The following is an 18,468-nucleotide window of genomic DNA, read 5'->3' as shown; positions in this document are numbered from 1 at the left end:
CTGGGGTGACATGTGGAGGCATTGGAATTTCTTTTGTCTTTGGGATGGGAGCTGGAGGTGTTAGCATCATGTTCAGTAAGTAGCTGTCTTCTTCCTCCCCCTCATGAGGTAATGACTCAGCTGAGGAGGGATTCCAATATATATTCTTTTCGATGGTAACTGACTTCTTTTCAGGCCAGTACATGCGACAGCCATTGGGGCTGTTATCATTGATCCCAACCCATCGGCCCTCCGCAACATGCCCTCCAAGTTTGGTTCCACCCTCGATTCGTACCCAGATGCTCGAGCCCCACATGCAGGCTTGACTGAGGTCTGGTTTCTTCCCAGTTGTGGCTTCAAGGGGCATCCCACTGTCAAGCGCTCTGGTGGGAGTCCTGTTCTTTAACCAGACGGTGTGGTGCACCGCTTCACCCCATTGAGTGCGAGGCAAGCCACTCTCGTGCAGCATGGCACGGACTTTTTCAAGCAAAGTGCGATTGAGATGCTCAGCAACTCCATTGTGCTGTGGGGTATCGTGTACAGTGAGCTTCTGTTTCATTCCAGCTGCCTTGAGGTACATCACAAATTCTTTTCCGAGGTACTTGCTGCCTTGATCGGAATGGAGGGTCTTCATGCGAGCGTTATGCTGGGTGCAACACCAGGCCTCGAAATCTTTGTAGGCTGTGAAGGCTTCACTCTTCTGGTGAAGGAGATGAATATAGGTGAGTCACGTCTTATCGTCAGTGAAGGAAATGTAGTAATGCTGTCCACCGAGAGTTTCTACGGGTGTGGGTCCCCAGATGTCGCTATGTACTTCTTCAGCAAATTCGCAAGCTCGTTCTCTGATGTGTTCCTTTGCGACAGGCTTCCTGGTTGCCTTCATGTATACACAGGCTTCACAGAAGGTCAGCTCGTCTTTCGACAAGTTGAACTTCAAACCTGATACAAGTCCCTTTTCAGCTAGGTGACAAGCAACGGATGGAGAAATGTGTCCCATCCTATGGTGAAGTTCCATCACAGTTATTGATTCAGCTGCTGTGTTTGCACTGTCACAATCATCATTGTGGACAACGCGATAGAGCCCAGCTTTAGACTTAGGGATGCGACCAACAACATCATTGGCAGGGTTCCTGATGGTACAGGTACCTTCAGTGAAGGTGACGGAGTAGCCTAGCTGGTCAAGGCAGCTGATGGACATGAGGGTGTATCCGACCTCAGGTGAGTATAGTACCTTGGTGAGTCGCAGTTTAGTTACATTGTACCCGTTCGGCACCTCTATGACTAACTCCCCCATAGCAGTAGCGTCGAAGAGTTGTTTGTTGGCAGCCGAGAATGACTTGGGTGGTATTGTCACCAATGTCTCAAACTTCTCCTTGTAAGGGGAGATGTGTCAAGTGGATCCAGAATCGTAGAGTTCAATGACAGGCATACCGATGGGGCTGTCATTTACGAGGTTCGCGAACTCTGGGGAGGTGTTAGTGGGCTCGACGTGATTTGAAGTGTTGCTGTGGGGTGAGTGCTCATCATCCACATCCCCCATCTTGCTGAACCAGTCTTCGTTGGTGGTGATGAAGCAGTGTCAATCAACGTCATCGTCATCTGACAATATGCTCAGCAAGTCAGGGAGTGAACCCTCGTTGTCAAGTTCATCCAGGGCGTGCACCGAGAAGGTGCCCTCTTCATCAGAATTGAGTGTTACAGCACGCACAGATCCCTTGGTGGCAGCAGGTAAGCTTTCTTTCTTTGTTTTGTCAAGATCAGGACATTGAGATTTGTAGTGTTCCCTTGACCCACAGTTCCAGCAGGGGCCTCGCTGGCGAGCATGCCCTCTGGAGCTACCCCCTCAACTACCATTTCTTCCATTTCCTCTCCCCCTTCCGAAAGAATTTCCAGGGGTCAATGACATGGCTTCATCACCATCACAATTCTTGGCTTTGGATCATGCATGCTGAGTCTCTTTGTGACTTCTGTGCTCAGACTCTTTGATGATCAAGGAGATGAGAACATCGGGGTCGATAGTTTGTGTCAGGCTGTACAGGTGTGCAGTTGCTAGCTGTCCAGACACGAAGCTGGTGAGGTACTTAGGCAGCAATTGGATGATGGTCAAGCAGTAATCCTTTTCTTCGATCTGTATGCCGATGGCAGCTAACTCATCTCTCTTCATATGCAGATCATCCAAGAACTGGCAGATGTCACCGTCAACAGGGCACTGCAAGTTTAGAAACTTCATGCGAAGGTCAGTCTGTGCGTAAGCACCCTTCTCTGTGTATTCACAAACGATTTCATTCCACATAGCTGCGACGCTGTTAAGGCTACACACCCGGAGTGCAGTGGAATCAGGGATCCATTGGGCAAGTAAGTGTTTCACCATATTTTCACTTTTTTGCCACTTAGTGAGTTTGTCAGCATCAGGAGGGACTACGGTTATGAATCCATCCTGATCAGTGGAGGTCGTGCCGACAGGGCAAGGAGAGGTGCCATCAAAATGGGACCACAATTCCTTAGCTTCGATGGCAGTCTGGAAGCGAAGGGAGAAGATCGCCCAGTTCACACCTTTGATGTCAAGTTTCAGGACATTGCCTGGGAGCATGTCGGTGGTGACAGGGATGGCAGTAGTCATTTGTGGGGGGGGATGAGGGTTGGTTGGCAGCGAGAATATTGAAAACAATGGTGAGACATCGTATAGGCTATTAGAGCTCAGGGCTCATAACCTCACAGAAATCTATAGCAAGATCTAAGGTAATGACGTGAGCACGAAGTACACGAACATGGGAACAAGACACTATACCCACTTCAGTTGAGTGCGCAAGTGGCAAACATCTGAGGTGGTGTTACTACAGTAACGAGTTAAATATGCTATACAAAACAAAAGGGTGAGACATGGGTGTTGAACCCAGTATTGAAACTACAAGCATGGTCATAGCGCAAGTGCTTGTACCATTAATTATACATATGAAACATTTGGAGACAATAAACCAAAAATTACTGTGCTGTATTGTCAGCACTCGAAACAACTAAGTACAGTGGTCTTGTGTTATGCCCGAGCGTGGTGACTTCTTCAAATGGAATAGGCACGAAGCGCGCGAGGTGGGAGTCTACGGGCCAAACTTGTCGTAACCCCTATGGCTGAGTTATTGTGAAGATCTGACAGAGGTCTTGTCTGCTGGTGGGTTCCCTAAGGTTGACTGGCGTGGAGAGAAGACAGAGATCGAAGCAAAGTAATTAGCTCAGTTGCAAGCTATCGAAAAACTGAGGATACAAGGTACGATACGCAGGCTTAAATACCCCTAAGTAAGAGTACCGTACCAGTCGCGCGTGACGCGACGCGACACGTATCCGCAGTAGTCAACAAAGCTATCAGTCAAATAAATAAGAGTCATCCGGAGTCAACGATGGGGATAGGGATGGCGACGAAGGCTATACCGGCTGCGCGATCAACGCGCAGCGAGGAGCCAGACTCCGGATCTATAGTACAACATCCAAGCAATAAAGGTGAGTCAGAGAAAGTCAGCGGAGCAAGAAAGAAGCATGTCGTCAATCAGAAGAGCGGTGAACGTCACAGATCACAGGTGATGAGTCTCGACAGGTATTGGAAATACCTGGACAGCAGGTGATCCGAACTCTCCGCGTATCATACATACTCCCAACACGACGACGACTACCAGCGACGCGACGAGGCACGTGACGCACGTGATCACGAGAAGCCGAAAAAGGTAGGACCCCTGAAGGAAGCATAACATCACCCCCCCTCTAAGGTCCTCAGACCCTTGAGGACGGGCCGGAAGTCGGATTGGCGGGGCGAGTGGATAGGGGTCAGCGAGTAGTGTAAATGCAGGAGCATGTCCGATTGGTGATGGGCGATGATGGCGATGGAGATGGCGGTTCTTCGAGGCTCGGAGTATAACAGGAGCTGCATCCGTTGCGGCATGACCAATGTCCCAGGTAACGACACTGGTAGCAGGCGTGTTGATAAAGAGGGTGGCCGGGAGGGACCGGCAACTGTCCTCCGAGGTAGTAACGAAGTTGATCCCCAGGCACAGGGACGAAGGGAGTCGCAGGGAGAGGATCAGAGGTGTGGACGGCGTTGAAGTAGTTCTTATGCATGCCGGCCCACGATGCATCCTGTAGAAGCACCTCCCACGAGGAGTTGTGAGTCCCTGTTCCCAGTCGCGCACCAACCTCTTTAAACAATTCTCCTGAGTTGACGAACCCTAACTCCACTGCTCGCCACTCCTTCTCCTTCTCCTGATCCGTGAGATTTCCTTTTAATTTAACTTCGGGAGTTGCCACTTCTTTGGGCATGATCCGATCAAGGACGCGTGAAGCCGGTGGCACAAGGAACTCGCTGATCTGTTGCTGCTGTAAATGATGATAGGCTCCTCCAGTGATGGCTTCGGTAATTTCGGAGGAAGCCTTTTCCAGCATCTCGATCATGATGACTTCCGATAGGGGCGCCACTCCGCTTAACTTGCGAGTTCGGATTTTCGACACAAGTCCGTTGATCACGTCTGATGCTCTGTAGATCTCAGACAACATCCCAAAATACTTAACTTGTTCTGGTGTGCACCCATTAATGTTGTCCCCGTTGTGGAAGACGTCAAGTGCCCTAACAATGTCCAAGTACTCAGCCACTGGGACTGGTAGTCTTTGCTTGTCTGTCCCAGCAAGGGTGGCGGAGGTGAGGAGATCAAGGGCCGCCCGATCGCCTCGGTCGGCATAGGTGGTGAAGGCAGTGCGAAGGTGGGGAGGTTCGGGAGCATCGGTCCTGGACGAGGTTGCTCCGTTATCGGAGTCATCGTCAGCCCGCGCTTTATCCTTTCCCTTCTGGCTACTGTCCCCACCAAGGGGGACTCTGACCTTCGGGGCGGGGATGTGCTTGACCGTGATTCCCTGGTGTGGACGTGGTCGGAGAGGGCAGGAGAAAGTGGGTGATGCCGAACGGTGCTGGGAAACGGGCGAGGAGAACCCAGAGACGTGAAAACCGGTGGGGGACGTTGGAGGTGAGGTTGGGGCATACGTAGCGACGGGGGGAATGAGCCCGTCGTCGTCGGAGTATTGAAGGGATTCGGGTAAGAGGAGGTCGGTGTAGTCATTTTCTGTGTTAACAGATCGGGGGGAGTCCATCTATGAGCAAAGATGTCGAGCGAGCTTGTACTGGTCGAGCACTTCCAGGGCGTGCTCTTTTAAGTGTTCTTCTGGTTCCCACGTATTGGACGAATGCGGGAAACCTTTCCACTTTACCAAGTATTTTCTTTTTCCTCGACAACCATCAAGCTTGTGATTTAGGACCGACTCCACTTCCCATTCAATTTCATCGTCGACCAACTCGGGCAGTGGTGCTGCGGGCGCAGCTCCATATACCTCGTTTTCGACGAACGGGAAGATCTGCGATCCATGAAACACCGGGTGTACCTTCCAGTTTTTAGGAAGATCCAATCGGAAAGCAACTGGTGACACAACCTGAGTCACCTCGAAAGGTCCAAGACGTCGGGGAGCTATTTTGTCACACTGGTTTTTGATGCGCAGGTTCGCAGTATCCAGGAGAACTCGATCTCTGACCTTGGGCGCGACATAAACCCCTTTCGAGCGAGACTTCATTAATTCTTGTGCCTTCTTGTGTGCCAGGATGGCGACATCTCGGCTGGCAGCCAGTCGTTCCAATCTTTCTTCCACTGATGGAACCGGGGTAATTCTAACTTCGGGATAGGGTGACGGGTCGTATCCGAGGAGAAGGGAGAAAGGAGTCATTTGATGCACCGAATGGATGCAGGAATTATGTGTGAACTCGGCAGACGGTAACTTGCTGCTCCAGGAGTTGGGAAACTCCGAACAGTACAACCGAAGATACCCTTCTACTTCTTGATTTACCCGTTCACTTTCTCCATTGGTTTGTGGATGATAACCCGTAGAAAGTTTGGTTTTGATTCTGATCGACTTGTATAATTCTTTTGTAAAGGATGAGGCGAACTGCGGCCCTCGATCTGAGATTACTGATTCTGGTAGACCAAATCGGGCATATATGAAGCGGTGGAACAGCTTTGCCAATCCTTCGGAGTCGATCGTTTTATGACACGGGACAAACAGGGCAGCTTTGGACAGCCCTTGATCGACAACCGTGAGAATAGAGTCGTATTTTTCATCTCCCAATACTGGGAGGTCCGTGATGAAGTCCATGGAAACCTGCTGAAATGGAAGTGTTGATTGCGCAGTTTCATGGGGGGTTACCGGGGGTTTGGGCAGATGGGTGATAACCTTGCTGCCTTGACAAATGGGACATCCAGCGACGTATGCTTTGATGTCTTTTCCCATTCCGTCCCACCATACCTCTTTCCTCATTTTGGCAAACATCGCCTTTTGTCCAGGGTGTCCTGAAGACTCATGATCGTGATACATCTTCATACAATGCCGGCGGTGTTCGGGGGGAATGTAGAGGTGGGTAGTTCCGAAACGTTTTGTTCCGTCGTCGGCGACAGTTACATTATCTTGGCATTTTGGTCCATCAGACCGTTTTGAGGTGGCCTCCTTGATTTGACTGTACAGTTCGGCGGACACAGCATAAACACCCTTTGCTCCTTTGGTATTTTCCTCAGCTGGGCGAGCATTAAGTAACCCTTTCTCCTTTGGGGATTCCTCAACTGGGCAAGAATAGGGTTTGGTGTTCTTGCTAGACTGTTCCGTCTGAGCCGGGAGACGTCCAACTCTTGTTAACCTATTAAGTTTGTGTTGTTTTATGATTTTCATGAGGGAAAAGGTGGGAGAAACGAGGCGGATTTGTGTGTCCACCCCTGTCGAAAGCCAAAGGTCTGGTGGTAGGACCGTGGCCACAGGGGCCGGTTCGGCAGACTCGTTCTTCCTTGAAAGTGTGTCGGCGGGAACTTGCAAGCGGCCTGCCTGCCAGGAAAAGCGAATAGGATAGGACTGAACAGTAGCAGCCCATCGCACTTGTCGAGGAGTAAGTTGCTGTGGTTCCCGGTAATATTCAAGGTTTTTGTGGTCTGTAAAGACCACCGTCGGTTCAACCGGAGACAACAGATAAGGCCGGAAGGCCTTCAATGCTCGGATAACCACTAGCATTTCAAGGTCGTATACCTGGTACCTCTGTTCCGCTCCCACTAATGACTGAGAGAGGTACGAACAGGGGTGCCATTCGTTATCGGTCCCCTTTTGGGCGAGGACCGCACCAGTTCCGAGTTTGGAGGCATCAGTAAACAGCGCGAAGGGCTTCGAGAAGTCAGGGATAGTGAGGACCAGAGTGGAGCATAACAAAGTCTTTAGTCGCTCGAAAGCGGCATTTCGCTCTGGTGTCCAAACGTAAGAAACCCCTTTCTTTGTGAGGTCGTGTAGGGGGCGCGCAACGCTTGAGAAGGACGGGATGAATTTCCAGTAGAAGTTACAGAACCCTAAGAAGCGACGAAGCCCTGTTAAATTGTCAGGGGCTTCCCAGGAACTGATCACATCAGTCTTCGTCGGTGAAGTTTCCATGCGACCTTTTCCAATGATCATTCCTAAGAATTCTATTTCCTCAGCCTCGAAGACACATTTGCTGATCTTGAGGCGGAGTCCTTCTTTTCGGCAAATTTCCAAGAACTCTCAGACACGGGTCCATAGTTCTTCTCGAGTCTTCCCATGGATTGCGACATCATCCATGTAACCAACCTGTTTTCCTCGTTGTCCTTCGAAGGTTCGGTCCATATAGCGCTGGAACGAAGGGGGTGAATTGCACTGTCCAAAGAACATTACCGTCAGTTCGAAGAGACCTCTAGGGGTGATGAAAGCCCCTTTCCACTCATCTCCTTCCTTGACCCATAGGTTGGGAAAGCCCCAGCGAATATCAAACTTGGCGTAGTATCTTGATTTGACAAGCTCGTCGAACAGAGCTTGTGCATTTGGTAGCGGGTGGGCGTCCTGGATGGTGAAAGAGTTAAGATAACGATAATCTTGGATTAACCTCTTTTTCCCATCCTTCTTGGCAACGAAGAACACCGGTGCCGCTTGTGGGGATGTAGATGGTCGAATCTTTTTACACTTCAAGTTTTCTTCAAGGAATTCGTCCAATACCTTTAGCTCATCGGGAGCCATTGGATATACTGTGGCCTTCTTCGGTTTGAAGTCTTCACGTAACCGGATCTCGTGATCAAGGCCGGGTCGGTGAGAAGGCAGCGGTATGTCTTCTTTGGAGAAGACTTGTGCAAATTCTTGATATTCCTTCGGGAGTTTTACCTCGTCCTTGGTGGTAGCCAGGGCAGCTTCTAGTTCTGTGGACAGAGTAGTTTTGTTAACCTCCCTTACCTCTGGTTCCTTTACAGAACCATCCTTGTTGAATTTTACCGCATACCCTTCGTAGTAGGGAACTTGGCTGTAAATATAAACATCAGTTTCTCAGGTAGGTACAAACCCATCATCCCAACACGAGATCTTGTTGTTTTCCCAGTCCATTCTTGGCTTGAATGTTCGGAGAAAAGGCATTCCCAAAAGGATATGCTCCTTTCCAACCAAGGGACTGACGTAGCACTTGATCCGTATTATGCGATTCTTGATGATGATCCATATTGTGACCTTCCGAGTGATCCACTCGACGTCCTTTCCAGTAAATGAAGTCATCTTGAAGCGACTCTTGACGCGGTACGTCGGGATCTTCAACTTTTGAACAATTCGCTCCGAGATGAGCGAAACCTCTGCACCCGAGTCGATGCAGACCATTACTCCTGCGCTGTAATCCGGTAGCCATACTCTTCCCAAAGGAGAACCAACTCTCATTTTTGATTCATCATCTATGGTGGTAGTACACACAGTGGATAACATCGAGACAGGACCTACATTAGGAGTTTCTGTGGTCCCATTTAAAAATTTACCCCATGCACCTTCATCTCGTCGGTGGTGGCCAGATGATCTCCTACATAAGCAGTTTTCGTTCCATTGGCGGAAAGAACAACTCTAACGCCAGGAGGCAGCGAGGGTTTGCTTGATTTGCAGTCATGCTTGTAGTGACCCTTTGCTCTGCATTCGAAGCAGGTAACGTTATCATTTGATCGGCGTACGTTTTGCCTTCTTTTGTCCACGTCCATCGCATCAGGATCTCGGGAATTTCCGCGATAGTGAATGAACTTTCACTCGTATCGGGACTCCTTTCCTTCAAGGATATGTTTAGTAGCGATCGCGGTTCTGGCTTCTCCCGCACACTGGATCCACTTGATGACCATGGAAGGCGTGCACCCTGAATTGAGAACCCACTCGTGATAATCCTTGTTGAGTCCCTTCCCGAAGAAGATCCCTGCTTCTCGTGATTCTTCTTTCAGTTGGGCTTTATTAACGAGCCCTGTGAATTCAGCGATATACGCCTCGAGTTCTCTTTTCCCTTGAGATATATTGGATAGACGAAGAATGGCGAGGGCCGTTTGATCGCCGGACTCGAATGTGGCTTTAAGACGTTCTACGAACCTCTGAAAGGTGTCGGAGTACCAGATGGTACCATCTAAAAGCTTGTTCTCGTTTTGGTAGTTTTCGGCAAAAGAAACCGCGGCCCCTTTCGTCATATACGTGAGGGCAAAAGAGATCTTGAGCGATTCCGTGTTGTAAACGTGTTTATTGAGGTTGAGGTAACCTTCCACTTGGGTGAGCCAAGTCTGAAGCCCGTTGTGGCTTCCATCATATTCTCCGGGACACCCGACATTAAATTCCCTTCCTCCATTGGGTGGGCGGACATCATACGAATCATCACCGTCATCAGCCGAGGTCTTTCCCTTACTGGTCCCACTAATGGGGGCCTCTGGGGGAACGACCTTTCCAAAACTTCTGGCGTACCAGCTTCGTAGAGCCGTGTCCGTAGGCGTTCCTGTTGGGAAGGGATCACTCGACTGACCCTGACCAGCGATCTTCCGCCAGTCCTCTGCCAAAGAGTGCATCTGTCTTTCCAACTTTTCCTTCAGCTCCGCTTCAGAGTATACCTTCGGCGGCATCTCAGGGGCTGATTCTCCGTGACCGATCATCATGGACATTTCAGGTTTTACACATGCTTCTTGTTCTTCTTTGAGGACTGATCTGAAAGAAGTATCGGACTTCTGATTGTCTTCTTCTTCTGAACTAAGCGCGATTTCCGATTCCCTAAAACAGGATAGATAAGACAACCGGGGGTTACTTGCTGTGGCTGACGGCCCAAGTCTTCCCGGTATCGGCGGTAAAGGCGGGTTCCTTCCTAGCCCTAACGGGGTATTACGTGGAGGGACAGGAGGTCTCGACTTTGAAGGATTTGACACTTTGACGAATAGTGACAACGAGAACTGAGGGAGGATTTATTTCTCGAAAGAAACCTGTCAGTTTAAGGATGGTGCACGTGTTGATTTACGCGTAGGGATCAACGAGTGCTGACTCTAGGGAGGCGATCTATTAAAGCCTAGTGGCTGCCTGTAGAGCGGTGTATCTGGTTAAGAGTGGAGGGGTGTTTCTCAATCTTGTTATCGACTTATTAAAGTCGAATTGAGAGGCGGGCGAAAAGGCGAGTTAGTCTTTACACGTAGGGAGACCGACGAGCCTTTGTTGAACAGAGGGATTGGTTTGTTGAAGTTCAGTAACCGGGGACAAGTAGACTTTCTCGAAGAGGTCGACGAGTCCCAAAAGCTGCGTTGAGTTTTTCGATTTTGTTATGCCCGAGCGTGGTGACTTCTTCAAATGGAATAGGCACGAAGCGCGCGAGGTGGGAGTCTACAGGCCAAACTTGTCGTAACCCCTATGGCTGAGTTATTGCGAAGATCTGACAGAGGTCTTGTCTGCTGGCGGGTTCCCTAAGGTTGACTGGCACGGAGAGAAGACAGAGATCGAAGCAAAGTAATTAGCTCAGTTGCAAGCTATCGAAAAACTGAGGATACAAGGTACGATACGCAGGCTTAAATACCCCTAAGTAAGAGTACCGTACCAGTCGCGCGTGACGCGATGCGACACGTATCCGCAGTAGTCAACAAAGCTATCAGTCAAATAAATAAGAGTCATCCGGAGTCAACGATGGGGATAGGGATGGCGACGAAGGCTATACCGGCTGCGCGATCAACGCGCAGCGAGGAGCCAGACTCCGGATCTATAGTACAACATCCAAGCAATAAAGGTGAGTCAGAGAAAGTCAGCGGAGCAAGAAAGAAGCATGTCGTCAATCAGAAGAGCGGTGAACGTCACAGATCACAGGTGATGAGTCTCGACAGGTATTGGAAATACCTGGACAGCAGGTGATCCGAACTCTCCGCGTATCATACATACTCCCAACACGATGACGACTACCAGCGATGCGACGAGGCACGTGACGCACGTGATCACGAGAAGCCAAAAAAGGTAGGACCCCTGAAGGAAGCGTAACATCTTGTAGACCCGTAAACGGGAAGTGTTTCCCATGGTAAGGAAAAGTAGCATCAATTAGTGAATGAAGGCTATGAGCAACTTGCCAAATCTAACAGAAAGAACTTTATCTCAATCACATTCCCTATGTCAAAAAGATCATCAAAAGGTTTAATATGGAGACTGCTCAAAATGTTCACACTCCATTACCTTTGGGATACCAACTGGAAAAAGGACCATCAGATTACCAAGCCACTTCCCAACTCTATTCTCAGTACCAGTCTATCATTGGGTCTCTTCTCTATATGGCCCTTGGTGTTATGCCTGAGCATGGTGACTTCTTCAAATGGAATAGGCATGAAGTGCATGAGGTGGGAGACTGTGGGCTGAACTTGTCATAACCCCTATGGCTGAGTTATTGCAATAATCTGACAGAGGTTCTGTCTACTGGCAAGTCCCTAAGGTTGTTCGTGTGGAGAGAGAATTGAGGATAAAGCAAAGGGATGAAGCTCAGTTGCAAGCTATCGAAAAACTGCAGATACAGGACAAGGTACATAGGACTATATACTCCTAAGTGCAAGTACTGTACCAGTCATGATGGACATGTCACAACGTGTATCTGCAGTCATCAACAAACTGATCAGTGAAATAAATAAGAGTCATACAGTGTCATTTGATAGGGTAGGGAGGTAATGAAGGCTATACTGGCTGGTGCAATCAATGTGCAGCGAGGAGCCTGACACCAGAACTATAGTACAACATGTGAGCAATATAAACGAGTCAGAAAACATAGACAGAGCAAGAATGGAACATGTTGTCCATCAGAGAGGGTGGTGGAATACCAGATCACAGAGGCAACACAGTCTCAACAGGTATTGGAAATACCTTGACAGCTGGAGATCCAAGCATTCCCTGGAGCATTCTAACCCCTAGGACAGCAATGATTACAAGGGACACAACAAGGCACGTGATGCATGTGACCGTGAGAAGCCAAAAAAGGAAAGGCCCCTGGCTGAGGTGTAACACTTGGTACTCATCCTGATATTGCTTATGCTGTTATATGCATGAGTCAATACATGGCAAATCCCACTGAGGATCATTGCAACAAAGCATTGCATATAGTTTGCTATATTGCATCTACTCCAAAACTTGCACTATACTATTTGAGACTTGTGTCACAGATTTTTGGCTTTGCTGATTCTGATTGGGCATCAAATAAAGATACTCAACATTTGACTACTGGTTATGCAATGTTCCTCAGAACATCACTTATTTCTTGGCAGTCACATAAACAGAAGACAATTGCACTCTCTTCCACAGAAGCCAAGTATATGGCTCTCTGTGATGCAGCATGTCAAATCAAATGGCTTCATATGCTGTTTGATGGATTTAAGCTTAAAACTGGAAAGACCATTTTATACTGTGATAATATGGGTGCTTGCTTTATAGCTGAGAATCCAGTCTCAGATGGACATTCAAAACATATTGACATTCAATGGCACTTTGTATGTGAATGTGTACAAGATGGCATGTTGGGTATTGAATATGTTCAAACTGACAAACAAAAAGCCAATGGTCTTACTAAATCATTGACATGGCAAAAATTTGAAACAAATCACTCATCAATGGGACTTGTTAATCTCCCATTCTAGTGCAAGGGGGAGTGTTGGAAATATAATAATAGTTCCAACTGTCTAGACACATCTAGACTTACACATTTTGATACATGTGTTGTGTCACATGACATGCTTGCTCATCAGCTCCACAATGATGTCATTCTGACATCATTCCATACATCATATTCCATGACATTCTCCACTATTCCATACCATTTATAGTAGCTACATTGTAGCACCCTCCTTTTATGCTACTGGTCCATGTGTAGGTCTACATGTATATAAACTCAGGGATTTCTGCCTTACTCCCCATAAAACAATTTACTGTTCTATCATCTAACAAGACAACTACAAACCTTACTTAAATCTACTGTTTCAATCAAATACAAAGGCAAGTGTTCTGTCTTTGCTCTTTGCCCTGTCCCATGCCTCTGCACAATAGTTTCAACAGGGTTTGGCATAGAGGTTTGTGTTATTTGTCTACCATGAGAGACCTATTCTAATCAAGAAGTAGTGGCAGTTGTTGTGACATACTTCGACCTCTCCTACTGTCTTCACCAAATCACTGATTTTTGCAGGTAGGCTCGTCAACAACGAGACCAGCTCTGTTGGGCAGGCTAGGGTAGTTTTATTAACAGAGAAATTGGTGCAATGACTCACAAGTCGTTATTCCTAGTTTTACACCGTGATACCTGCTGAGTCTGTTATTGCACTAGCTGAGGTTTTGATTGCGGTGTCACTCTGCATGCTTTTCTATGACAGTCGCTCTTTCTCTACATCCCCAAGGTGACTCCATTCCATATCGGTGGTTTATTCCTCACGAGCCCTGGTTAGAATGAAGCGTCTCTTGAATATGCTTATCATGTACGCTGTTAATCGGTGTCTGCTGACTTCATGGGTTCGGTGCTCCTCTGATCTGTAACTGTGAACTGATTCAGGCTCTTCGTGGTAGACTAGTCGCTATTGCACAGGTCGCCGTGGTACGTACGGCCTATTGTAAGACAACTATGCTGCCCTCACTCTTCCTTCAGGATGTTAGTGACCTAGCTGCATGGTCGATGGCATTGGACTTCATCATTGGAAAGTATTAGTCTTCTGTGCCTTGCAGGTGGACGGCATACACCCTAACTTACCATGACCAGTATAACCCAACTCCCTTCTAGCATCGCTGAATACCCGGCAATCCCTTCAATACCAGGTTTCAGGTACCCTGCCAATTCCTAGCATCGGTACTACCCACCCCGCAAACACATCGCAGCTCTCTGGAGAGGTGGGGAGTTCAACAAACAGAGAAAGGCATTTCAATGTGCACAAGGTGACTGTCATCGATACCACTGCCATTCCTGCACTCGAGAGACTACGGCACAGTGAAGAGAGGGAGAGGTGCAATTCTAGTATTACTTCTACGCGTCCGCCACTGCCTTCGCTACAACATACAGCGGCCTAAGGCCGCTATGAAATATCACCTAGCTGAAGCAATGACAACATAACGACAGGTTAGGGCTCGTAGTGTATGTCATTAGGCAACGGGTGAAGCATTTTCAGTACGAGGGAAAGGACTACGCGATCTCCAAGATCCGAAGTTCATTGTTTCTAATGCAAGCCATTGATCAGTTGACACAAGTGGCGATTGTACAGTTGGGTGCGATCTTTTTATACTCGTTGTGAGGCAACTGCATCAAAAGAAGCACACAGCCGGGTCTGCGGTGTGCCACATGCTCAGGGTGCAGTGATTCTGGTGGATGTCCTGAATTCTCTGAGGCGGCGTTGGGACTTGGTTCCGTGCTCCAAATGCGGAACTTGACATCGAGACCTTTCGTCACGGTTGCAATCTGTAAATCGTCTGGGTGAATGTGGGTGGAAAACAGGATTCAGCATAGGTTCGCACTTTTCTTCCATCATGGAGACTGTTGTTAAGACTTACTCCAACCTGTCCAACTCTATCCTCACAGAAATACTGGTTTCTGTGCATAGAATATTAGAATTCGGCAACAACAATTAGAGTAGAGTCTGTTCTTGCTCCCGTGACATATGGCTTTGAAGTTTGCAGACTTGTAATGTCGTTCACACTCTCGCTGCTAGCAGTTCATCAGTAAAGGAACCCCCGGCATTCAGTATTTTCCTGGTTACGTCTCAGGCTCCAAGTTGATATATTGTGCTTCCTCCGAGGCCTAGAAGAGCTGTGCCGGGAGTCGGGGATCAAACATATACTCCATATGCTAGTGTTTGAGGCAACACAAGTTATCCCGATCATATTGGTACAGCTCCCAACCTTTAAAAAGCAGGACAGGTTTGCTACTGATACGCCCTCTCCACGCTCGATCGTTCCTTCGAGTCCACACCCCGCACCAAATTTGAGCTTCCCTGATACAAGTTACTCAAACGACATGGGCATCCCCGACGGGTTCGGTGAATATCTTCGTGGTCAAATGCAGTCATGTCTGTTCATTTGTTCGCATAGGTTCTGCCCTCATCGGGGGTTTGATCTCCGCCATGTACGTAATGTTCTGCTTAATTTTTTGCCCATCTCTCCTCTGATGTCCATATTACGCTTCAAGGTTGTATGGAATAACGACTCTCCAGGCGCGTTGTAAACGGAATGTTGGAGCTAGCGCTCCACTTACCAGTCATATAGACTTCTGTGTATTACATGCACTATGCTGAGGATGCGCCTACCACGAAGTTCCTCGTTGCTGCCATATGGTGAGTTGGATAGACTACCTTCGGCTGCTGGTCAAATCTGCTCACACACAGCCAGGATTCTTGATACTATACATATCTCGTTCAGTGAGTATTTGGCGTATATAAGTGAATGCATGGCTCACGGTCGATTAGTCTGCCACATGTTGTATTACTACCTGGTAAAACTGATACGTCTACTCTTTGTGACCCTCGTCCTCAATCGCTGCAGATAACCAATTACGGCGTACCGACGAGTTTGGAGCGTATTGTCTGGTTTGTATGGCGTCATCTTCAAACCTTCACCCCACTGACGAGGTATCGCAGGTCATTCCCAGTACGCAAGCCAAAACTTCAACAATGCACTGATTTGCAATGTTTTCACCACCTAGGCGTCGCTTCTAGTGAATGTGCGTTCCTCCGTCTTAAAACTGTTTGTGACAAGATTTAGTTGTATTGCAGGTACTCGTGGTTTGCATAGTTCAATGGTAAGTAACCATCTGTTAAGGCTTGACACTCATAAACCGAACGCTACCAGTGTATTTGCACACATAATATATTGCCGTATGTCACGCCTGAACTACTTCTCGAGATATCGTTGATCGGCGTTCAGTTTGTCGCCATCGAGTGAAGTGGTTGGTGACTGCCCCGATTGTGAGTGATATTTGCTGATGATGGCAAAGTTATCGTTTGGTGACATGGTCACGATAGATACTATTAATTCTAGTTCACTTTGGTGAGTTTTTTCTTATGCTCACGGGGCATTCATAACGAGATTTCAACAGGGTTTGCCTTGGGTTCGTGCAGTTCTTCTACCGCAGGAGACTTATTCTCATCAAGAACCAGAGACAGCTATTCTGATGTACTCCAACCTGCCCGATTACTTCTACAGAAACACTGATTTCCGTGCATAGGTTCATTAATCAACAATTCAGCATCCTTACACAGGCTAGGGTACTTCCGTCAAGAGAGACATTGGTACACCAGCTCACTCGTCATTCGTAGTTTTACGCCGTGGCACCCGCTTTGGCCATCGTCGCACTAGTCGAGGTTCTGATCACGGTATCACTCTGCGTACTTTTCTACGATGGTGGCTCTCGCTCTGGATTCCCAAGGTGATATCAGTTCATGTCAGTGGTTCATCCTTAACGAACCCTGCTTTAGATCGAAGCGTCTCTTCCACACACTTATCATATATGCTATCAACAGGTGTTGTTTGACATTGTAAGTTTCATCCTCCTCTCGTTTGTAACTGTGACTTGCATTCAGGCTTTTGGTGGTAGATTAGTCACTGTTGCAGAGCTCGCCGTGGTACGCATGTCCTATTGCAAGATGGCAGTGTCGCTCTCATACTTTCCCCAGAATCTTGATCAGCTGAATAATTGGACGATTGGGTTGGATTTCATCATTGGAAAATGTCAGTCTTCCATGCCCTGTGGGCGTTCATTGGACAGAACACCCCCACTTACTATTGGAATAAGCAGTATACGCCAATTCGCTTCTGGCATCCCTGAACTCCAGGGAACACCTTCGATCAAAAGATGAAGGTACCCTACCAGATCTGCCCGTCAGCACTATCCACTTCGCGAACCCGCTGAAGCTTCCGGGGGTCGTTGAGAGTTCTAAGGATGGAACAAAGCAGTTCATCGTGCCTGAGGTGGCAGTTACCGATACTACCACTGATCCTGTCCCTGATAAGACTATGGTGTTGCAAAGAGAGGGAGAGGTGTAATATTAGTAGTTCCATGCTACTACTCGGTGTTTTTGCTACAATATAATCAGTGTAATGCCGCTATGGAATGTCACCTTACGTGCACGATGCTCTTCTTGTCTTGCCAGGCTAACGAAGGAAATTCCTTATGCACCTATTCGAAACAGTGGTAAACTAACGGCAGATCGGAGAGCGCGTTTCACGGTGCTAGGGACAGAGCTATACAACCCCTAAGATCCGCCGGTGTATCAAGGGATTTCGGGTACTCTCGGGAGGCCGTTGTCACTATAAGGCAGGATCCGTCGGAGGCGACTGTGGCAAGGTATGAATGCTTGATGTTGGTAGGAAAGCAGCCGTGGAAAGACGTTGCTTCCTCAACCCAGTGCATGACCAGAACATCTCCAATGATCTCGCCTCAGAGACGCCCAATGGCATTCTCCGCAGACTCTCCATAAAGCGCTGGAAAATGGAGCTTGAAAATGCCAAATAGTGAGTAAACGATATCTTCTAGCCGGGTGGTACTATGCATTAATGCCCACTGGAGCCTTTGATTTCACGTTCTCCACGCCCAGTTAGAAATCTGTAAGATCCAGAGCTGCCATCCCAGTAGCCTATTGGAGTTCTGCGAGAATGGTTCCATCCCTTTTATCATCCGAACAAGTACGATTCCTCTAAAGCGATCGGTTTTGCGTACAGAACAACATCGTGGGTAAAGCCAGTAGCTCTTGGAGGGTCCAACCCTGATTGAACCAAACACTACCAGCAAACGAATCAGTGTTGGTCGGAGAGATACACAATGGCTATGGAGGGTCGACGATACCAAGAGAACATTGATCCAATCGTCTCCTGCAACTACTGTCTTTATCCTTCGACTCCAGGTTTCAGATATCCTGCTAATTCCTAGCATCGGTACTACCCACCCCGCGAACACATCGCACCTTTCTGGAGGGGTGGGGAGTTCAAAAAAAAAAAAAAAACAGAGGAAGGCATTTCGACGTACGCAAGGTGACTGTCATTGATACCACTTCCGTTCCTGCACTTGAAAAAAAATACAGCGTCACGAAGAGAGGAAGAGGTGCTATTCAACTAGCAGTTCCATGCGCCCATTCTATGACCTGTACAGAGTACGTCATCCAGCGATTTCTGTTTCGTGGAGAGGTTTGG

At 48.1% G+C, this 18,468-nt stretch overlaps 1 protein-coding gene across 1 annotated transcript; it reads left to right on the top strand.

Annotated features, from left to right (window-relative positions):
* The first annotated feature begins 14,724 nt into the window (after positions 1-14,724).
* F5J12DRAFT_355578 (uncharacterized protein) lies at positions 14,725-17,399 on the top strand. Its single transcript, XM_051739024.1, has 22 exons — positions 14,725-14,794; positions 14,867-15,323; positions 15,376-15,409; positions 15,473-15,497; positions 15,550-15,617; positions 15,673-15,701; positions 15,750-15,775; positions 15,826-15,869; positions 15,921-15,930; positions 15,986-16,003; positions 16,056-16,081; positions 16,132-16,157; positions 16,207-16,247; positions 16,305-16,329; positions 16,379-16,390; positions 16,440-16,455; positions 16,508-16,547; positions 16,599-16,708; positions 16,758-16,817; positions 16,877-16,904; positions 16,956-17,010; positions 17,078-17,399. The coding sequence occupies exons 2-22, from the start codon at positions 15,131-15,133 to the stop codon at positions 17,323-17,325; spliced, it is 1,134 nt and encodes a 377-aa protein (XP_051596589.1). The 5' UTR covers positions 14,725-14,794; positions 14,867-15,130; the 3' UTR covers positions 17,326-17,399.
* Positions 17,400-18,468: the final 1,069 nt, after the last annotated feature.

Source organism: Pisolithus orientalis, assembly GCF_024613125.1.
Source record: "Pisolithus orientalis strain OTSU chromosome Unknown F5J12scaffold_37, whole genome shotgun sequence".
Lineage (NCBI taxonomy): Eukaryota > Fungi > Basidiomycota > Agaricomycetes > Boletales > Pisolithaceae > Pisolithus > Pisolithus orientalis.
This window is presented reverse-complemented; position numbering and strand designations above follow the sequence as displayed.

Coding starts and splice junctions, on each gene's coding strand:
- F5J12DRAFT_355578 (XM_051739024.1), top strand. CDS start 15,131: ATGCTAGTGTTTGAGGCAACACAAGTTATCCCGATCATATTGGTACAG. Junction 15,498..15,549: donor ATGGAATAACGACTCTCCAG/GCGCGTTGTAAA, acceptor CCAGTCATATAG/ACTTCTGTGTATTACATGCA. Junction 15,618..15,672: donor TTCCTCGTTGCTGCCATATG/GTGAGTTGGATA, acceptor ACACACAGCCAG/GATTCTTGATACTATACATA.